Source organism: Panicum virgatum, chromosome 5N (assembly GCF_016808335.1).
Source record: "Panicum virgatum strain AP13 chromosome 5N, P.virgatum_v5, whole genome shotgun sequence".
Taxonomy (NCBI): Eukaryota; Viridiplantae; Streptophyta; class Magnoliopsida; order Poales; family Poaceae; genus Panicum; species Panicum virgatum.
The window spans coordinates 62,695,620-62,718,810 of record NC_053149.1 but is presented as its reverse complement, the minus strand read 5'-3'; the positions used below and the strand labels follow the sequence as shown (position 1 = coordinate 62,718,810).

The window sequence follows — 23,191 nt, the reverse complement described above, 5'->3', positions numbered from 1 at the left end:
GAGATCCTTCACATCTGGCACACAGATCTGGTTCTTGTACCACAAGGTACCCTGGTCATCCTCTCTAAAATGAGGAGCCTTGCCTTTCTTGAGCAACTCACGAATCTCTTGCAGCTTCTCATCTTCCTTCTGATGCTGCCGGATCTCTGCCTCTAGAGTGGGTACTACCTCGAATGTCGCACTCGAAGTATGATGCAAGAAATCCAGACTCAACTGCTCAAACTCCTCACATAACTCTGGAGGCATCTGGAAAGCAACGGCCATATTGACATAGCTTCTTCTGCTCAGAGCATATGCCACAACATTGGCCTTACCCGGATGATAGTGAATCTCCAGGTCATAGTCCTTGACCAACTCTAACCATCTCCTCTGCCGCATGTTCAACTCATTCTGCGTGAAAATATACTTGAGGCTCTTGTGATCAGTATAGATATCACACTGTTGCCCATACAAGTAATGCCTCCAAATCTTCAGAGCATGCACAACTGCGGCTAGCTCAAGATCATGAGTGGGATAGTTCAGCTCATGCCGACGCAACTGCCGTGAAGCATAAACAATCACTCTGCCCTCCTGCATCAGAACACAACCAAGACCATCCTTCGAAGCATCACAGTACACCGTGAACCTCTTGCTCTGGTCTGGCAGAGTAAGGATTGGCGCCGTAGTAAGCCTCTTCTTCAACTCATCAAAGGCCATCTGACGCTCATCTGTCCATATGAATGCCGCATTCTTCTCTAGCAAGGAAGTCAAGGGCTTCGCGATCTTGGAGAAATTCTCAATGAACCTTCGATAATATCCTGCTAAGCCCAAGAAGGACCGGACTTCCTTCACCGTCTGCGGTGTCTCCCACTCGAGTACATCCTTCACCTTGCTCGGATCAACTGCAATGCCTCCCTTGGAGATGATATGACCGAGGAATGGAACCTCGTCAATCCAGAACTCGCACTTGCTGAACTTAGCATACAACTGATGCTCCCTCAATCTCTGCAACACTAGCCTCAGATGCTCTTCATGCTCTTCCTCTGTCTTGGAGAAGATCAGAATATCATCAATGAAGATCACCACGAAGACATCCAGATAATCCATGAAAACCATGTAAATCAAGTGCATGAAGAAAGCCGGGGCATTAGTCAAGCCGAAGGACATGACCGTGTACTCATACAGCCCGTACTTGCAGGTGAATGCCATCTTCGGAATATCCCAGGACGGATCCTCAGCTGAAAATAACCCGAACGCAGATCAATCTTTGAGAATATGCGAGCACCTCGAAGCAGATCAAAGAGATCCTCAATACGGGGCAGTGGATGCTTGTTCTTGATGGTAACTGCATTCAGCTCCCGATAATCGACACACATTCTCTTCGAGCCATCCTTCTTATCTACTAGCAACAATGGAAAAGACCAAGGAGAGAAGCTGCGACGGATATAGCCCTTGGCTAGTAACTCATCAATAGTCTTCTTGACTTCCTCATGCTCTATAGGTGCCATGCGGTAAGGACGCTTTGCAATAGGAGCAGTGCCAGGCAAGAGATCAATAGAAAACTCGATGTCGCGTTCAGGCGGCATACCTGGCAAATCATCCGGAAAGACATCTGGGAATTCAGACACCACGCGAATACCGTCTGTGGGTCTAGCCTCCATCTGATGAAGAAATCCCGAGGGCTCTGAAGCACTGACTGTCACCTCTTGGCCATCAGATGTTGTCAAGTGAACTGCCCGATGAGCACAATCAATTCTGACTCCCCACTTGGCAAGAGTATCCATTCCCAGAATCATATCGATACCCTTGGTGTCTAGCACCCTCAGATCAACACTGAATGTTGCCCCCCTTATGGCTATACTGACTCGGGGGCAAACAATATGGGATCTCAACTCCCCTCCCGGTGAAGAGACTAGCAGACACTTCCTTAATGCAGTGGTAAAGAAACTATGCTCCTCAACTGTAACACTCCAGTGTTAATCGCGATGCTAATCGTGTGCTTAACCCGTTAATTATGGACTTAAGCTCATCGTTAGCATTAATCGAGTTGTCACGGTATATATCGTTTAGCCAAGTTCGACCCCGTTTTTCTCAATGATCTGAGCGTCAAATCAAGTTGTGCCCAAAAACAAAGTTGTAGATCATCTTGACCTCTACAACTTCTATTTTGGTCAAATTTTGGGTTTCAATGTGAAAATTGAAGTTTTGGGCAGTCAAACTTTGATCAAATTCATTTCAAACGAATTAAACCCGGTTACTGTGCTCTCCAGTGAACCGTACGCGCGCCCATGCCGTGACCCCGCGTCGTCACCGGCGACGCCACGCGTCGGCTGTCGACGATCCTCGCCTGTCGCGCTCGCACGTCGTCCTTATCCCCGCGGAGCCGTATCCTTTTTTTCCCCTTCTCCTTCCTCACGCGCGGGTCGATCCGCCATTACCGAGCCGCCGAGCTTCGCCCTCATCGTCGATCTCCCACCTCCGGCCGTACTCCGCCCAAATCGAAGGTCCGATGAGCTTCCACGTGCTCTCCTCTAGCTCCCCGCCCTTTTTCCCCTCCCTTTTCGGTACCACCCTCGCCGGGGCGCCGCTGCGCCGCCGCGTGCGCCATGCCGCCGCCGTGCTCACGCCGCGGGACCGCCCTGCGCAAGCCCGCACAACGCCGCCGCACGCCCCAAGGCCGCCTCGTCTCCCTGAACCTCGTGCCGCTCCCTCCCGCGGCCGCCTTGCTTCTTCGCCGCCGGAACGGCCGGCCACCGCCGACGCCGCAAGCCGCCGCCCTACCCTTGCCGCCATCGCCGCTCCGCTTGCGCCCTGGCCGCCCCCTCTCGCGCCCTGCTCGGCCGCGGGCCCCGCGTTGGCTCCGCGCGCGGCCGCTGCGCTGCCCCGCGGGCCGGCCAATGGCCGCCGCGCGCGCAGGCGAGCCGCCGGCGTGAGCGGTCGGGCACGCGGGCAGAGCAGAGGAGCCCCCTTTCCTCTCTCTGTCCCACTGACGGGTGGGACCCGCGGGTCAGAGAGAGAAGGGGGGATTAGGGATAGATTTGTTTTCTTTATTGTATATTTTAGGCTGGTATTTCATAAATGCTTAGTAAATGCAGAAAAATCCTAAAAATGCAAACTAAATTTTGTTGGGTTTCTTAGGTCAATATCTTCAGAAGAAAAATACTTGTACTTGTGAAATGTCACTTTTTCCCCTACTAAAATTAGGGTTTGCGTTTAATCTAGATTATTTTGTATCGGTTGTTTGGTTTGTCTAAAAATCCTGAAAGTTTTATGGTAGCTTACTCTTTGCATGTGTAGTCCACTGAAAAAGTTTCAGGTGCATAGCTTGTGTACATGTTGCGGATCTATTGTTGTTTGATTTTCCTTTTCTAGAGTTAAAGTAAATACTTTTATATATCAATAAGTGTTGTTAATTTATTTATGCACTCCTTATCAGTAGTTTTTCATGATAGAAAAGTTGTGCTGCTAGATCATTACGGTTTGTTAAGTTTTTGTGTTTAGCTAGTTCCTAGCTTTAGTCTTTCTTTACTTTCACCGTGGCTAAGCAATGCCTTATTGCTTCTTTTTGTTTGTGGTGCACCTAGCTTTCTTAATGCAAGTTTAGTAGTGTTGTTGAAAGGAAACACTTCAGGCTAAGCTCAGTCGGAAATTAAACCTGCCAAGCAGCACCAAGTCGTTTCCTTTATCGCTAGTTTTTCATGGTTGTTCGTTAAATGATTGCCAGTCATATCTTCTTTTACTGGCATTGCATTGCCTCCTGAGTGCCTTGCACCGTTGTAACCTCTGCATGGCATCTTTTCATATGTGTAGATGTCACGAATGAAGAGGTTTACGAGCTGGTTGCTGAGTCGGTCCAGGAGCCACAAGCAGGAGAACAGCAGGAGGACGCAGTCGAGCACACTTCCGAAGAAATCGCTAACCCCATTGACTTGCAAGGCAAGCCCCGGAGCATATCCCTTATTTTAATTACTCCATGTTATACTTAAAGTATTGTGCATTTACGTTCAAGGAATTGATTGGAACCATAGATGCATAATCCTGATTACCCAGTGTCCTTACTAGTGTAGGTATCGCTAGCACTGCTATGCTTAAGTAAACTCGGTAGAAAACGGGTGATTTCTTGTCACCCGCGAGATATAAGGTTGATACTTCAGGCAGTATTTTAAGAAATAATGCAATGAGAAGGAAATTAGAGACCGGGCAGAGGGAAGTTGGACATGGTTGTTGATTAAAGGAAAGTTGAGTCTCCGCCTGCGTCGATTGAGGACCGTTCCGTTGTTGGCCCTTTGACTGAGGATTGAACAGTACTAACCACATGCCGGAAGTAGGAGGTAGTCGAAACCGGTAAGCTAATTACCTTAATTGCGTCGGAATCTGGGTCTCGACCTGCGGTGCTGGGTAGGGTTGACGGATGGTGAAGTAGCCCACGGGTTCACTGGGTGTTCGCACGTGCGGGGCTCATCATCCGGGTGCTTGTGGGCTTGATTCAGACTTCGGGGTAATTATGGGAACAGTTGATGTGTGTGGCCCGACGGGGTTTTCACGTGTCGTGTGAGTTAGGTCCACCTTGCAAGGTTAAATCGGATCGATTCGCCATGACTCACGGATATGAGAGCCTTGGTCAATGTGTCGCATCGTAGTAAGGATTGAAAGGGCATAAAGAGAAAAGTTGGACTTTTGTTGATATTCTTGAAAAGATAATATGATTAACCAGGTGTGCTCTAGAGAATTAGGCAAACCTAGTTTCTAGCTATCAACACAATTGGAGCTAAAATATTGAAAGTAAGGATCCAGTTTTAGTAGCTTTTCAGCAAAATAACCCAGAGCCAAAGAGCTGTGCATGTCTAGATAATGGGCTAAGTATACCCATAGACGGGTAAGCCTTGCTGAGTATTAGAATACTCAGGGTTTGGTTGTAACCCTTCTGAGCAGGTTGTATTCCAGAAGACTTTGAGGAAATTAGTGCGTCCTGGAGTGGTCAGCCTCTTCCTCCAGGTTGGACGGTCGAGTGGGTTCCGTCTTCTCCGTGAAGTGAAGGCAGGTGAGCCTCACATCAGTGGGCAAGATGTGAAGTTCGTCTTTTGGTCATCGACGTTATTTATCGTACTGTATTTTGAAGCCTGTTTCAAACCTGTTTGTATTTTCCGCTGCGTTTGAACTCTGTATTCGAAATGTAACCTTGGCTTGTAAAACTTTATTGTAAATTAATTTGGAGACTTTTGTTTAACTCTGGTTGTAAGTTAAGTTTGAAAACTTTTGTTGCTTGTAATCACATGTGCTCGTCTTTTGGCGAGAGTTCCTGTGCAATCGATCATGGTTAAAGCAGACAGTCTGAGTGTACTGGTGAAGTGCAGTAGTGGAGGATTAAGTTAAATGGTTAATTAGTGCACTTGATCGGTATTATTTGGACTGTTCTGTGACATCAACATATGACTTGGTGATGAATGAATGAGTAGCACCAGTATCGAAAAGCACTGTAGCTGGATATGAGTTGACCATGAACGTACCAATGACCACGTTGGGAGCCTCGGCCGCTGACTCGGCCGTCACGTGGTTCTCCCGACCCTGTGCTGGCGCCCTGGGATGAGCTGGGTGCCCCTGCTGTCCCGCCTGCGCCTTCCGGGGGCAAGAGTTGGCGTAGTGCCCCGGCTGTCCGCAGTGATAGCAAGTGCGAGGGGGTCCCTGAGCCTGCTGCCCGGCAGGAGGAGCTGCCTGCCGTGGAGCCTGAGGTGCTGGCGGAGCTGGTGGAGCAGCACGAGCCGGAGGTGCCGGTAACCTCGGGCCCTGACCTGCCTGCTGCTACTATCGAGGCGGGTACTGCTGCGGCCTCTGCTGGTACTGCTGCTGCTGGTACTGCTCGGGCGGCTGGAGGCGAGGACGAGTGTTGCTGCCGGAAGCAACGGGAACAACCTTCCTCTTCTTGTCCTGCATCTCCAGGTGCTTGAGCTCCGTGTTGAGCGCGCTGTCAACCAGATGGTTGAAGTCGCCGAAGCGGAGGTTGAGCAGCGCGTACTGGATGTAGTCTTCCAGTCCCTCCATGAAATGCTCCTACTTCTCGCGGTCATCCGCGACCTCGGCAGGGGCGTAACGAGCGAGCTGAAGAAAGCGATCACGATACTCCGTGACCGTCATAGTCCCCTGAAGTGGAAAAGACAGATGTATGACGAATGATTAGCTCATGCTTCAGAAAGATAGAACAAGGGGGATACTAGCTCAAAAGGAAATGCTGAAAAATTATATCTAAGTTTACCTGCTTAAGCGCAAGGAACTCCTTCTTATTTGTCTTCATAACGCCCGCGGGGACGTTGTGGCTGCGGAACCGCTCCCGGAACTGGATCCAGGTGAAAGCCTCGCGGTCCTAAACTGGGTGGGACTCCCACCAGTCCAATGCTGCCCCTCGCAGTTGTCCTGCTGCGTATAAGACTCGCTCCCGATCATCGCACTGTGCGATGTCCAACTGGCGCTCCACTGCACGGAGCCAGTCGTCTGCCTGAAGTGGGTCAGACGTGTGAGAGAACGTCGGCGGGTGACCCCTCAGGAACTCAGCATGCCTATCGCGGGTCTGCTGCGGTGGACGAGGCGGCGGCTGAGCGTGGATCTGCTGCAGTGCCTGAACAGTGTTGTTCAGGGTGGCCATCATCTGCATCTGGAGCTGAAAGAACTGCTCCGGAGTCAAGGGTGGAGGCATCGACATCCTGGTACCCTGGTTGTTCTGTCCCTGCTACTGGCCAGAACCGGAACCGGTGCTCCTGGTGTTCACCATCTGATTTGAACAAAAGATGTATGAGCAAAGATATTGCAGAAATAATTTCAGACGGATATGATATTTTTCGGCAAGGAAGACTTTGGCATGATAAAGTAGACAGGATAGAGTGGATGGTTTTACCCCCAACGATCTAACTCATTTTATTAATTAATTAACTTTAACTTAAAACTGGTTTTCATTAAACAAATTTAACTACTAAACTATGCAATCATTCCAAAAATCCAAATCGAACATGTAGCATAATAACAAGCATACAATTTCACAACTTAGCCGAGTTTAACACATGACTCGACTAACACAACGCGTCGCAGAACGTGCTATCGTATTATTATAAAGGGGTCATCTAGCTTACACCTATGACAGTCAGACGTCTTACTCCAGGCCAGAATCTACGGAAACTATTCTATAGAGAGAAATCAAGGCAAGACGAGTAAGAGTCTTGGAATTCAAGGAATATAATAGCAAAATAGTTTCAGCAGACAAGGCTGAGAGAGAAGAAGTCCTAAAACTCGACTAGTTCTATCTAGGCTTTCGTCCTACAGTCGATACGGCTCTGATACCACTCTGTAACACCCGGTTTATAAAAGGACATAAACCGAGCAATCATATATGTGTCAGGATCAAGTCACACGTATATACAATAAAATGAACAATATATCACAGTACATATCACGTAAAAGATATAATAAAGCGAATACGAATGTTATTCGCTTACAATAATGACAAAAGTCTGGTACAAAGTATGCGGAAGCGTAATACATAAACGATAACTCTCGTCGGAAGCTGAGCAGGGCGCGACAGGGACGTCGACTGGGAGACGAACGCCTAGAAGTCCTCGTACTCCTGGTAGCTCCGGGTGAACTCCCTCGCGTCGGCAGAAACTGAGCAGCAGTAGAGTGTCCCCAAGAGGAAAAAGAGTAGAGTAGGCAAGAGTGAGTACACAACTTGTACTCAACAAGTATAACACAAACTATGAGGCTCTAGGTTGGCTGACTGACTGCATTAGCTTTTAAGTCTTGACAAAATTTTATTAAAGCTATTTACTACAAGTTGATGAATTACCATAAACCCAGTTACATAGAAATTAATCAAAATTAATCATGTTACTACTGAGAACCAAACCGAACCAAGCCACCCGGGGAAACCTGCCTCGTCAAAGGAAGATAACCCCACTAATCAAAAGGAGGATCTGGGCCCCTCATGACCGTGAGCACGGCTAGTATACCAGTTTTACACTCTGTAGAGGTTGCACATCTTTACCCACAAGTCGTGAGCTACGCTAGTTGTTCATCACACTTCCTTAGGTGAGATGACTAGCAAACTCACTACGAGGCCGTTACAAAGGATCACGTTGGTAAGGTGTAACCGCTAAGGATTCAGGTAATGCAACGATGGTGCCCACCTCGAGGGGTACACAGACCAAGCCTCGTAGCCTGGGGGCCATTGAAGCTCGACCCCCCTCGTGCCCCGTCGGTAAGTTACTCCCGAACCAAAATGACCTAATTAGTAAGCCAAGACCATCCCATTCCAGTCTTGTGGTAGCGCTGTTGTCCCAGGTTGTCGCTCTATGAACCGGTCCTTATGGAGAGTGGCCAACCAGCCAGTAAGCACCGTGCTGGCCCCCTAAACCATGTTTCTAACTAAACCAATTTTAACGAGACGTGAGCCCCTCAAACGGGCCACTCTCAGAATTAAGTTGCATATACCATTAATCAAATTAATTAAAAAGGACCAAGTGTGTTGTAGCGCGGCACCTAGCACAACTAACCAAAATGCAACCCAAGGATATATATATAAAGGATATAAAGTGGCTAGGAGAGTCCTTATAGGCATACAATATTAAAATGCAGTATGAAAATGTATTTAAAAGTGATAGGTGGTGTTCATGTTATACTTGCCTTCCTCAAACTGTTCCTACTGCTCAAACTGCTCAGAAGATGGCTCCTGGTACTGGTACTGGGGCTCCTCAGATGGATCAACGTCTACTCACGAACACATGGCCAAAAATAATACACAACATAAACATAAATGCAAACTAAAGCATAAACTAAGAAACAGTACATCAATACATGAGAACAGCAAAGAAAACTATGCTAGAACTTTTCTACGCGTTACAACGATCGCGTGGACATAAAGAACGCCTAAAACGGAGCTAAAACGTGAAAACTACGCTTAAAACAAGATCCAGGGACCTATCTGTAAGAAAACTGGAGTTCCAGGGGGTTTCTGGGCAAAACCGAGGACTAAAACGTAAAAACTGAGGGCTGACGCGCAAAAAGGCCCTAACTGGACGGCGGGTACAAATTTTGGAAAACTCAGGGGTTAAAACGATAAATTCTGGGCTTATCTGGAAATACTTTTACACTATATGGACTGCGGGTTGATTCAGAGAAAGCTTAGGGGTTCTTTAACAAAAGTGGCAGCGCGAAGGGGTACGCGCGGATCTGGATCGTTAGATCTAAAGCTGATGGCGGGGATCTACTCTGGGCACGATCTAATCTCGGGCGTCCACGCTAGATCCGATGATCAGGAACCAACGGGGCGCGGGGCAGCGGCGCAGGTCGCCGTGGCATCGGCGTTCCGGCGTTCTAGGATCTAGGGCGTGCTACAAGGCCTACAAGCTAGCGCAATCGATAGAGGCGACCGTGCTGGTGCTCACCGGGGTGGGCTTCGGGTCGGAGATGCCGCGCGGCGTGGTCGTCGGCGAGGTCCGGGCGGCGGCGCTCGGACGGGGTCGGAGACGGGTCGAAGCAGTGGTCCTCCGGGCCTGCTGATTAGCCGACGGGGTCTGTGCGGGTCCTGTGTAGGTGGTCCAGGGGTCAGGGAAGCGTGAACAACACCGGTGGCGAGGAAATTCAACGGCGGTCCGTCCTCACCTGAGTTGAGGTCAGTCGCGATTCCGGCGCTGTGCAGGTAGAGCTCGGGGATGGTGGGCGCGGGGTTGTTCCAGGGCCCGAGGCGAAGCTGCGGTGGTGGGTTGCAGGGCCTGGGACATAGCGTGGCGGCGTGGCCGCGTTGGCGGGGTGTCCTGCTCTGGGCAGAGGCAAGGCGGGGTGGCGGAGTTAGGTTTAGAGGCGGCTGCGGGATGGGGGAGGGCGCAGGGGTGCAGCTGCGTTTAAAGGGGAGGTGCCGAGGATCGCGGGTGTAGTTGGGGAAGGGAAACTCCGGCGAGGATTGCGGGGTGACGCGGCGCGGCCATTGCGCGAGCGGAGGGCGCGTGGAAGGGGATGACCAGAGGGGCCGCGTTGTCGGTGAGGGGAGGGGGTGACACGCGGTGTGACACCCCGGCCCAGAGCTTAATAGGATTAATAGGATACTCATACCAACAAGTTGCAACTTTTTTTCCGGAAGCCGGTCTCAAAAGAACTCCGAGGTTAAGCGTGCTTGGCCCGGAGAAATTTCGAGATGGGTGACCGACCGGGAAGTTCTTCCCGGGTGCGCACGAGTGAGGACAAAGTGTGCAGAAAAGACTGGTGTTGGTCTGTGTGGACAGTCTATGTCCTAGAAAGCAGCCAGATGTAAGCGGGCCCGGCCTCGGGGAGGCGGGATGTTACAGAATGGTATCAGAGCCGACCTCGCGGTTTCACGGGCACGTACGGGCGTAAGTGCGGAGGCATGAGCACGGGCGCGTAGGGGCGCAGATGCCACCGGCATGTGCACGAGCTCGTGGCGGGTCAGTGCGCGGGCATCTGGGATGCGCCGTTGGCACTGGACGCATGGACGTGGCACAGGGACCGTTGGCACTGGACGCACGGGCGTGTCACATGGGCTGCTGGCACTGGACGTACGGGACGTGGCCAAGAGAGGATGTTCCTGGCTTGGGATTGACCGACGAAGGACGTCGGTCTGTTAAGGGGGTGAGCATGTGACACCCCGGCCCAGAGCTTAATAGGATTAATAGGATACTCATACCAACAAGTTGCAACTTCTTTTCCGGAAGCCGGTCTCAAAAGAACTCCGAGGTTAAGCGTGCTTGGCCCGGAGAAATTTACAGATGGGTGACCGACCGGGAAGTTCTTCCCGGGTGCGCACGAGTGAGGACAAAGTGTGCAGAAAACACTGGTGTTGGTCTGTGTGGACAGTCTATGTCCTAGAAAGCAGCCAGATGTAAGCGGGCCCGGCCTCGGGGAGGCGGGACGTTACACGCGGGGTCTAGTGACGCAGGGTCTGCGGGACGCTGCTGGGCCGCACGGGGAAGCTGTTGGGCTGCGGAGAGAAGGACTGGGCCGAGGTGGGAAGCGGGCCGCGGGGAGAAGGGGAAAAAGGAAGTTGGGCCAAGCGGGTTGGGTTGCTGGGCTGCCCGGATTGGTTTTGGGTTGAGTTGCTTTGGGTTTGCTTCCATTTTTCCTTTCTAGATTCTAATTACTCCCAACACAAAACTATTTGAATTCAAATTCGAATTTTGAATTCAAAACCCTAGCACACAACCAAATAAAGAAGTGCACCAGCATGAATGCAACAACACAGTTTAACCCTATGATAAATTTTAATTACTTAAGAAGCAAAATTTTGATTAAATGCAAGACTAAACACAAATAACCTTACAAATTTAAATAAAGCCCAATTAAATTATTATAAAATGCTGGAATTTAAGTTATGGTGTTACACTTCCAGCGGAAGGCTTGCGCCCGCGCCCGCGTCTGCGTGACATGTGGCGGCTCCGGACCCCTCCCGAGCAGCTAGCTGAGCCGAGAGCTCACGGGGGTCCGGATAGGCACGTGGAGATCCCGGACCCATCTGCGGGAGTCTGGATGGCATGTGGAGGTCCCGGACCCACCTGCGGGAGTCCGGGTCTGCGGCCACAGGTGCTGAGCATTTCCACCTCTGGGACACGTGGTGACACCGGACCGGTCCCCGAGCGGGAAGCGGGTCGGAAACCGTTGGTCCGGTGAGATGGAGTCGGACCCCAAGGGTCCAGCTGCTCAGCTTCTTAGGGCGTAGTTACGGATAACTACGCGAGTCTTGGCACAGTAGGAGTGTGTACCCCAGTTGCAGGGTACTGACACACGCGCACGCACTGCTCCCACGTGAACCACGCGCCCGGATGCTCGCCGCGCCGCCCGTCGTCAAGCACAGCGCCGCCTGCCCCGCTCGCACCTACCCGAGCTATCCCATCACCCTGTGCCGCCTCGCCGCCCGCGCTGCCGCTCCGCGACGCTCCGAGCGCCATTAATGGCCGCGGGATGCCCGCCGGCCGGCCACCACCGCGTTCCCTCCCTCCACTGCCTTCAACGCCTATAAAAGGACCCTCCACCACGCCTCCGAGCTCCACAACCACCTCCACCACCGCGCAGCCCCTCCCCGAGTTCCCAGCGCCGCCGCCACCACCATAGCCGCCGAGCCCCGCCGGCCACCGCGGAGCCACCTCCTCGCGCTGTCCCTACTCGAGGTAAGGAGGGGGATAGAATCTCCTCGCCTCCCTCTCCCTTTTCCCCTAGCTCTGGGCCGCCGCCGAGCCCCACCGTGCCGCTACCACAAACACCGAAGCCAGCCGCCACCCGCCGCCGTGGCACCGCCTCTACAGGCCGCCACCACCCAAATCGAGGAGGGGAATCGATTCCCTATGTCGCCCTCCCCCTTTTCCCCCTCCTCTCGGCCGCTGCCGTGCCCAGGGCGGCGCCTATGCGCCCCTCCTCTATTTCCCACGGGAGGGAGGAAGAAGAAGGGCATTTTGCCTAAAACCCCCTCCCTTCTCTCCTATTCTTTAAAGAGCCCTCCCACTCTCTCTAGCCTTTTTTGCAAAAGGAACCCTCTCCTTTATTATATTCCAAAACAAACCCTTCCACCATATAACGTATTTATAAATAGACCCCTGCCCTTTCTAGTATGCCCCAGATAATTCTAGAAATTACAACCAAGTCCTTTCTCTCCAGAGAATAATTACAAAGAGGCCCCTAAACCCCGGTTTAGCCCTAACCACTCCTTTAATCTATCATTTCATGCGCCAAACATTCCCCGATTGACCTAAAACTTTACCACGCCATTTCTAATATAGTTTCGACCGTGCCATTAGAAAACCGCCCAGAAATATTACTCCTATCTCTATATCTTAATTGTTCCCGATTCGAGCTCAACGATAAAACCTTTATTTCTTTTTCTTGATTGTACCGCGAGCAAGTGTGCAAGGATCAGTTCCGGGACCCCGAACCCGAAGGACAGTACCTCGATCAGGACTTCCCGGAAGGCTTTGAGAACGGCAAGTTCAATCCCATCCTTTGATGCATGTTTTGTCCCAGTTTTATAAATGCAACCTATTGGCCTGTTTTACAAAACTGCATATGTTTTGCCTGCTAAAAAGATTGTTGGATTGCCACCCCTTGATTTGTTATACCTATTCCTAGACCACCTAGATTAACGTCTGAATGTGATCTGTTCTGTTTGGATGTTAATCACTGCTAAAACTCTTAGGACCTTGAACGTCGTACAACTTGTTTCATAAAAGAAAAATGTGTGAGTGTGTGGGAAGAGAAAATGTGGAAATTTTTGGAAACCAAAAGAAGGACGAGATGGATGGCACTTCTGTGTGAATTGCCAAAAGGTGTGCTCGTACCTGTGTGGTTGAGCAGGGTTGGGAGATATCCATCTTGTCACAATTAAGGACCGAGTTGATGTGTCATCTTGCCTAACTCCACCATCGTGCAAACCACTCGACCGTTGTATGTGGCAACGGCTTAACATAAACCCCACTAGTTAGTCTGATAGCCATCAGGAGAGCTGAGAGCAACGGGTGACCAAGAAGAAGGGGTAAGCTTTGTGTGACTTATGCCCCGGTTAAACCTCAGTGATAGGTCAATGGCCCCTTGGTGGATTCCGTGTTGGCTAGTTAGGTCTAGCTAAGGTGGGTAATGGCTTTGTTGGGATCTGCACCGACACTAAGGTGATCGTGATGTGGTACCCCGCTTGTGGGTAAAGTTGCACACCTCTGCAGAGTTAAAACCTATTCGAATAGCCGTGCCCATGGTACTGGGCGAGTTACGGTTTGGTCACACAACTAGCATTTCTTCTGGGAATGGATGGGTTGGCATGAGTTATTTTGAAAAGTGTCCGGCAGTTGTGACGTGTGCTACGGCGGACGGGGAGTCCGGTAGCAGCTTATAAACTGGGATCCTGTGTGGATCAACCCTACGTGTCAAGATAATTGCTTCAAAAATCCTGTTCTCTCAAATAAACCCATGCATGAAAATTTGCTTTCCACAAATTAAACCCTAGCCTTATCCTTGATTTATCCAGTGCATTATATTCTGTTTATACCCCCTCCGTGGGTGTGGTTGGACTTGCTGAGTACGTTTGTACTCACCCCTTACTTAATTTTTACAGAGGAAGATCCAGACTTTGTTCCCGAGGACGTTGAGTAGGGGTTTCGTTCTGCACCCAACCTTGTCCGTGGATAGGGTCACCCGCAGGAAGCTCCGTATGGCGCAAGACTCTGACGATCTCTTCGTAGTTAATATCGTTGTTTGGGTTTTAGTTGTTATCCTCGCGATAGTGGCGCTTCACTGCCCATTACCGCGCAGAGTTGTACGGTGATGTACCATCTGATGTAATAAATGTGTTATCAGCCTCCTGGGACTGATATTTGTATCACATTTAAGTCTTCTCTTATGAGGGGACGCTTCAACTTGGCAGAGTAACTGCTTGTAACAACTCATTGTCTTTGTAAACATTGCTCTTATCCTATTAGTGTGTCTTCAGAAGTATGATCTGATACCGTAGGATGTGTACAAACTACTCGAGTAGTCGAGTAGAATGCTTGTATGTAGTAATCTTTATAGTTGATCAGTTAGGATGAATCCCGTTGGATTACCCAGATAGAAAGACTACAAAGATATCCATAAACTACTCGAGCAAGTGAGTAGTGTGTCCTATCAAGGACTAGAGTAATTTTTAAGATAGATCTGTTAGGATGAACTCCGTCGAGTTATCTAAGATGAAACCATCTTAAAAATATCCAATACCTACTCGAGCTTGCGAATAGGGTGTCTAACTTGTTGAGTACTCAAAAGTCCATATCAAATACAATTAATAAATAGCTAATTTCATATTTAAAAAATAAAGAAATTAGGACATGACTAAAGAGTTCATCCCAAAATAAGAAATAAGAAGCTAATTTTAGTCTAGGCTAACCTAGAGAGTCCACGTTCGACAAAAAAATAAAAAATTGTCTTATCAATCGGATAAGGAAAAACACTAGAATTTATGAGAAAGATTGCTCCGTTGTTTCAACCCGGCCACTCATCCAACTCAAATACCTGCCCGCATCCCAGGTCAAAACACACATGGAGCAAGGCACCAAGACAAGCACCTTTTGCATCAACCGCAGTCCATCTCATCAATAATCCTCAGCAGTCATGAGCTCATGAAGAAGTTATCCTCACCATCCCAGTTCTTGACACGCAGCCACAGATGCAGGGTGCATGAGTTGGCACGCGAAGCTATATCACCATTTTGACAATCGTGAGCACTCCGGCATGGCCAAAAGCGAGCGCGGCACATGTTCACAGCAAGGCCCACTATCGGTCTCATAGCATGGGAATGCACGGAGCATGACGAGGAGCGCAAATCCATTAGCATCGTCGTGGAGGCACTGTCACAGGTGGTAAGAAAGTTGCATGGCACAAGACCAAGGAGCAGAAGGTGAGCACAGATATGGTAAAAGTTGGGTTGAGGAGCAAACCGAGGTCAACTACTATGCAGAAGTCGGCAGATGAAGTTGTACACGGTGCCGGAGCTCGAAAAGCCTGGATGAAATGCTTATAAGGCCAATGATTAGGTAAGTGTGTGAGCTTTTCTCTTTTCTCAAAGTTAACGTGAAATGGTAGATGCAAATAATGGAGTAACATTTTGATGTTAAAAATCTACAATACAATCTTTCAATAGTATTTTTCTAAAAATTTATGGATCCAATTTTCCAAAGTTTAAAATATTAATCTAGAAAAAAGAAAAGAATATATGAAGTTGGATTTTATTAGTCTACAGTAACTTAAAGAGTCCATGTCTACAGATAAATAATAAAATAGCTCGACACCCTTATCTATCTACTCCCTCCATTTTTATTTGCATATCATATTAGGCTTGTACTAAGTAAAACTTAACTAACTTTGACCAAATTTATAGAAAAATATAGCAACAACTATATTATCCAACATATACACTATCAACCTATACTTTATGGTGGATTCAATAAAACAAATTTGGTATTGTAAACTTTATTATTTCTTTCTACAAATTTGGTCAAAGTTTGCCAAGTTTGATTTAGAACAAACCTAATACGACACGTAAATAAAATAGAGAGAGTACTTAGTATAAAAATATTAACTACCATTTTAATGTTGCGGGATAAGAAATTATCAATTAAAAGGTGGTAAACACAAGCATTTTAGACCCTGCTTGAACTTATTCGGTCTTGCCCAGTCCACACCATTGTAGGGTCATGATTGTCAGAGGAAATCATATTTGAGAATCAGCCTCATGAGAGCATAGCCCGATATTACAATTTAATTATTTTTCAACCAAAAATAGTGGAAAGCTCGAGCTAGGTTCGAAAGTTGGCCATAGTATGGAACTAGATGTGAAGTTTGGACTAAATTTAGTTGCATACATTTTGGGTCTGACTTGAAAAATGCTTAGATCTAATAGGTGGAAACTAGAAAAAAAATTGTTGGTAAGGATATATGCAAGTTACAACCGATAGATGTATTAGAAGAATATATAAAAATGGAAAATAGAAGAAGATTAGATTTATTGTAGTCGTATATGGATTACTATGACTCGGATTCTATATGGAAATTAAAATTCACGATGAATAGGATAGAAGGAACTCTTCATTGGTATGAAAACAAAAGAAAATATATATAGGCATAAACTGATGTGATCTATCTATTATCACAATCAAATTGTTACATAAGAAGGAGGTTGCAACGATGAAACCCTCAACTTCTATGATGTCGTCACCTACATCGGTGGCTATCGCGGGAAGAGGCACCATGGATGCAGCCATGGCAAACACATCCTTCAGCAAAGTAGATGAATGCATCCGCCACTGCCAATACAAGATTGACACAGAGAAGTCAAATATAGGCACCCTAGCTAGATATAATAATTGGATTGAGTGAGGCCAGACTACATTCGCAAGCTTTTATTCTATACGGACTACACAAAACTACTAACATAAAAGATATCACCGTACCTAAAAGTCTCTAATAGGAATTCACATTATAAGACCAAAACTACAATACTTTCAGCATAAAAGATATATTTCTGCATAATGTATTACTTTTACTAAGAATTCATCTTCCACCAAAAATATGAAGATAAAAAATGTGACACCATGGTCTGTGCTATTTGAACAAAAGAATAACAATGAAATCAAGAATATTTGGACAAATTATTTTGAAGTAAAAAATGTTAAAATGAAAAAAACTAGCTACCCGCGCTATTTGCGCGGGGCACCTTGCTATTGAATTAGAATTGTTGGATTGATAGCTGAATTTTCTGATTTTTTGTGAGAATTTATAGGATTTCTCTATTTTTTAGAATGTCCACCTAGAATTTTAGGTGGCTTCATGTGGAGACTCCAAAAAAACCTTCAATTAGTAATAGTAAGATTATTAGAATATTTTAGAGGTTAGTTTCAATCCAATTGGATTCGCACGACTGTAGCATTTATTTGAGTATAATTCAAAATAAATCTGGATTACTCAGACAGATTATTTCAAAATGGTCATAGCCTACGTCTAAATTAAACACCTTTGGGCCTAGGACACCCTTCCTTACCAAAGGAAATCACATGTTTATTGAGTCATGCAGAACAAATCCCATCGTCCACAGTGCACGATTTGAGGAACAGTAAGAGGGTGGAAAAAGGACGAAGAATAATGTGACCAAGAATTCCGGTACGGCGCTGGATATCAACGGTGCAAGACAAGGACGATGGCGATGGTCACAGAAACACACAAGCTCCAGAGTCCAGAGCGCAAAACGCAAACAAGAACGATTACCGGCCGTGTCTCGCGCCGAGACACCATTGCTCGCCGCCGAGAATGGGAATGGACTCGCCACTGAGCCTCACCGCGCTGCTCGCCCTGTCGCTTGCCCTGCTGCTAGCGATGCTCTACGCCGTGCGCCGGCGCCGCGGCGGCGCCGGCACGAACCGGAAGTACCCGCCCGTGGCCGGCACCATCCTGCACCAGCTGCTCAACTACGACCGCCTGATGGAGTACCACACCGAGCACTCCCGCAGGCACCGCACCTTCCGCGTGCTCACCCCGACCTGCAACGACGTCTACACCGTCGACCCCGCCAACGTGGAGTACGTCCTCAAGGCCAACTTCGCCAACTACGGCAAGGGGGCGATGATGCACGACGTGATGGAGGACCTCCTCGGCGACGGCATCTTCAACGTGGACGGCGCCAAGTGGCGGCACCAACGGAAGGTCGCCAGCCACGAGTTCTCCACCCGGGTGCTGCGCGACTACAGCAGCGCCGTGTTCCGGGACACGGCCGCCGAGCTCGCCGCCGTCGTTGCCACCGCCGCCGGGGAGGGGAAGGTGGACGTGCACGACCAGCTGATGCGGTCGACGCTGGAATCCATCTTCCAGGTCGGGTTCGGGGTCAGCCTGGGCGCCGTGTTCGGGTCCAGCAGCGAGGAGGGCGCGGCGTTCGCCAGGGCGTTCGACGACGCCAGCGAGCAGGTGCTGTACCGCTTCATCGACCCGTTGTGGAAGGCCAAGAGGCTCCTCAACGTCTTGTCGGAGGCGGACATGAAGCGCTCCGTCCGCACCATTAATGATTTCGTCTACGCCGTCATCGACAGGAAGATCGAGCAGATGGGCCGAGGCCAGCAAGAATTCGTGAGCTCAAAGACTTCAAAGAATATATATGCTGGGTAGTGGGTCCATGGAAGAAGGATATGCAGGTTCTGACAGGACATTATCTCTCTCCTGCCGCAGGCCAAGAAAGAGGACATCTTGTCGAGGTTTCTGCTCGAGAGGCAGCAAGACCCCGGCTGCTTCGACAACAAGTACCTCCGGGACATCATCCTCAACTTCGTGATCGCCGGCCGCGACACCACGGCGGGGACTCTGGCCTGGTTCCTCTACGTGCTCTGCAGGAACGAGGCCGTCCAGGACCGGATCGCGGAGGAGGTACGCGCCGCCACCACGGTCGGCGACCGCGACGTCGGCGCCCATGAGTTCGCCGCGAGACTGACGGAGGACGCCATCAGCAAGATGCAGTACATGCACGCGGCGCTGACGGAGACCCTCAGGCTGTACCCCGTGAAAGTGATCGGGTGCTCTAGCCTAAAAGGGGAGGGGGTGAATTAGGCACTAATAAAAACTTAGATCTATGGCTCCAACTAGTTTGCACAAAACTTAAATTAAAACATGCTATCTAGATGTGCAACTAGGTTGTTGTAGTGTGAAACCCCTATCCCAAAAGAGTTTAGCAACCTATAGCCTTTCCTATCAAGAAATTGTTCTATGAAAGTAAAGGCACACAAATTGCTAGTATGAAATGCGGAAGCTTAAAGAGAGGGATAGGAGATAGCAAACTCTTGACGCGGGTGTTTATCCCGTGGTTCGGTTAGCCACAAAGGCACACCTACATCCACGTTGTTGTAGCACTCACTAAGAGTATTGCTACTCGGCCACCAAGTCTCTTCCGTGAACACAATCACGGTCACCTTGGCCCCGGGTTCCACTAAGGAGCTTCTCCACAAAGGATGGGGGTCTCCACGTCCCCCGCACAAAGTGTCGTCGCCGCTCCACACCAAGTCGGAGGGTCGATGACGTTGCCGGCGAGCTTCACGCTCCAAGGTGCCGGCGCACCAAGCTCTTGTTTTGGTTCACTAGAGAACCACAGCACAAAGGCTCAAGGCCTTGCAATCACACTCACTAAGAGCTAATCTAGCACTCACACTTTACAAAGCTAGTGCTATAAGCTAAGGATATGATCTAAAAGCTCTTGTATGGCTTGGAGATGTTCTTGGATGTGTATGAGGTGTCTTGGGACTCCAGCAATCTTCAAATGGCCGGGGTGAGGCGTATATATAGGCCACCAAGTCTTGTAGCCGTTGCTCCAACGGTCAGCTGAAATTCTGTGTATCACCGGAAGAACCGAACCTCTTGGCGGGGTAGCGTCGGTTCATCCGGTCACTCATAGCCCGAAGTAGCCGTTGAGTTTCTGACAGCTGACGCAGTGATCACCGGTTGAACCGATGCTTTGTACCGATGTATCACCGGTTCATCCGGTGCTTAAGAATCTTCTCCTGGGCGCTGACGTCATTGCACCGATGCCATACTCCGATGCACCGTTGGTTAAACCGGTGCTGAAGAAACTTCTCCTGGGCACTTGACATCATCTCTGGAACATAGGACGCCCAATGCACCGATGCTCTTTCTTGGACCGTCGGTCCAACCGGTGCCTATAGGCTGACTTGGCTTCGTTTCCCTCCTGCACCAAATATCATAGCGTCGGTTCTTCCGACAAACGTCGGATGCACCGATGCCCCTGGCGTCGGTTCTTCTGGTGCTCCTGATCCGAAGAGCTTTTAGGGCGCTCTTCGGGCCCCCGTAGGGGCGGCCCTTCGGGCCTTGTTACGCCTATCTTCTCTTTCTCTTTGTCATCACTTGAACCTAAAAGCCTGAGAATGATTATCTTAACAATCATATTAGTCCAAGTGTTGTGTTGTCATTCGATCACTAAAATCACTCGAAATGACATAAATGGTGCCATATTCGTTACACCCCGCCGTACCTGTCGTAAGTTGGCAGTGCCCGGCCGAAACCCGGCACGCAGCGTAAGGTTTTAACATTACGCCATGTGACTATACACGATTGGCGGGTGACGGATTTCAATTCGTTGGCGCGCGGCTACTGAGGTGCTGCTGCAGGATGCCAAGTGCTGCTTGTCGGACGACACGTTGCCGGACGGATACGCTGTGAGGAAAGGGGACATGGTGAACTACCAGCCGTACGCCATGGGAAGGATGGATTTCCTATGGGGCGCGGACGCCGAGGAGTTCAGGCCGGAGAGGTGGCTCGACGACGATGGCGTCTTCGTCCCGGAGAGCCCTTTCAAGTTCACGGCCTTCCAGGTGCGTTTTCTGACACTATTTCGCCATACGAGCTACTGGGACGACCGAACTGAAGTTACATGTTTGTCGTCTGGTTCAATTGCATAATCTACAGGCAGGGCCTCGCATCTGCTTGGGAAAGGAATTCGCGTATAGGCAGATGAAAATCTTCGCGGCCGTGCTTCTCTACCTCTTTAGATTTGAGATGTGGGATGCCAAAGCCACCGTGAGCTACTGGCCTATGCTCACGCTCAAAATGGACGGGCCGCTCAACGTTCGTGCTTCGCCCCGGCGATGAGGTGGGCGTCGTGCCGTCGTGCCTCATACCAGAAGTTCAACCTCTGCGGCTCTTTACCATGTAAAAGGAGAAGTACGGCATGGATAGTTATTAAATAGCACATAGCTAATTACGAGCTTCATCTTAAAGGCGTTTAAATTTGTCCTAAGTCGAATTATTCTAAGTGTGATCAAAATTTATAGAAAAAGAACCATAACATTTATAATATCAAATAACTGTATAACTAGATCCATTATGAAACATATTTATAGTCTACTATTTTGATATGATAAGTGTTAATACTCTTCTACAAACATGACGGAGCCCAAACTTTTAAATTTTAATTTCTATTTTTTTTCTTTTTGCTCTCTTTTTGTCAAGCTTATTTTGCTTTTAAATAGTCATACCACTTGCCATCATTATACTTACCAAAATTTTGATCTCTAAGGAATTCTTCCTTCCCAGATATCTAACAAAGCTTCTTTGGGATTGCTATCGGAACAAGGTGCTTGTAGATTCTCTCTTTTGCAATATTATTCGAATAAGTTTGGTAAAAAAAATTAGGTCTTGTTCGGCTGGGTGGTTTGAGGTTGCCGCTGGCTGGTTCTCAACCCAGCTGTTCGGCGGGGGCGGGGGCGGGGGCGGAGGCTGAAGGGCCGGGGCTGGAGCTGGAGCTCATGTACACGATGCAAACGGTTAGGATGTACAATGGCTGGGGCTGGCTGCTGGCTGGAGCTAGTGGCTGGTTATTTCAGCAGCAACAGTAGCTTTTCCAGCCGAACAGACTGTTAGTTGATTGAGTTGTTTTGAACAAGTTTTGTAAACAGTAACCTTGTAAAAATTATGTCTAAAAGTTATCATGCAGATGTGTAGACGTGGTCCTAATAGGTTGGCGGAAGAAGTTAGCTTACCAATTGTGTGAGAGCGCGAACCTTTTCTCACAAATATTTCCGGACAAAATGTCCTGATGATTATTATGATTAGTAATTTGACAAAGTTACACGTAACAAGTAGTAGAAATTAAGTGTATAGTATTTCTTAGAAAAAACTTGGGAAAAAGGATTTTCACAATTAAGAAACTTGCTAGTTTCAGAAGGATACGAGATGTGCGATAAAATTCACCAACTGCGTCCTGACGGAGTGATTGTAGTTCCAGGGCCAAGACGACGAAGAATGATGGGCAAGTGTGTGAAGACAAAGCCACGAAGTGTCATGTTTCGTGAGAGCTCGCTTCAAGACCGTCTCTCTCCAACTCCAGTCCAAACCAGGGTTCGTTCGGTTGTCTTGGAATGGATCCGGGCCGGAATACATATGTAGGGAGTAAAAGATTTATGATAGAGACAACAAGAGACTGAGATCTATTTCGGGTTGAGAACTATTTGCAACAACAAGAGACCGGAAATCAATTCACAAGTAGAGAGGTGTGGAATCAATCCGAGTCTTTTGTTGTACTTATTATGAGTCTATTTAGTTGCAATTAGTTATCGACTTGGAATAAATTCAAATTTCTTATTGCATCTATCATAAATTACTTATTCTATATATTATTTTCGACTCGGATATAGTGATTTTTAATCGAGCCGCTCTGGCGCTCACCGTCACCACCGGGCATGGACTCGCCACCAGGGATTAATTTTCCGTCGGAAAACCATTTTTCGGACTGCTCCGTAAACGGAAAATTTTCGGTTTTCCGGTTTTTTCGGATTTTCCGATCAGAAAATTATTTGAAATTCAAATTTCGGTTTTCGACATTTTCCGACCGGATTTCGGTGTTTTCCGACCGGAAAATGTTGTTAGTGATCGGAAGTTGTAAAATCGGTAAGGAAAAATTAAAAATTTTACAGCACTTCGTCTAATTCAAAAGTGCCACGCGAGCACCCGAAGCTTATGCGGCATGCCATGTGATGCCATTGTGGCAAATATTTGCAAAACAACCCCATCATAATTTTGTCTTCAACATTTGCTCCTCTCTCCTTCTCCAATCTCTCTCGCTCTCACCCCGAGCCCGGCGCCGCAGGGGAGGAGGTGCACATGCTGGAGGAGGCCCATGGCGGCACTAATGGGAGGGGGCGATTGCTCTAGCTCAGTGCTCGAT

The 23,191-nt window shown here is 48.6% G+C and overlaps 1 protein-coding gene across 1 annotated transcript; it reads left to right on the top strand.

Moving 5' to 3' along the window:
* Nucleotides 1–17,790: 17,790 nt before the first annotated feature.
* Nucleotides 17,791–21,117, top strand: LOC120676944 (cytochrome P450 704C1-like). Its single transcript, XM_039958294.1, has 4 exons — nt 17,791–18,594; nt 18,694–19,020; nt 20,625–20,840; nt 20,935–21,117. Exons 1-4 carry the CDS (start codon nt 17,791–17,793, stop codon nt 21,115–21,117), a joined length of 1,530 nt encoding a protein of 509 aa, XP_039814228.1.
* The last annotated feature ends 2,074 nt before the right edge of the window (nt 21,118–23,191 follow it).

Bases quoted from the DNA above. Each gene is read 5' to 3' on its own strand.
- LOC120676944 (XM_039958294.1), top strand. From the start codon at position 17,791: ATGGACTCGCCACTGAGCCTCACCGCGCTGCTCGCCCTGTCGCTTGCC. The intron at 19,021-20,624 runs GTGAAAGTGATC...GCGGCTACTGAG, and splicing joins AGACCCTCAGGCTGTACCCC to GTGCTGCTGCAGGATGCCAA. The intron at 20,841-20,934 runs GTGCGTTTTCTG...CATAATCTACAG, and splicing joins TCAAGTTCACGGCCTTCCAG to GCAGGGCCTCGCATCTGCTT.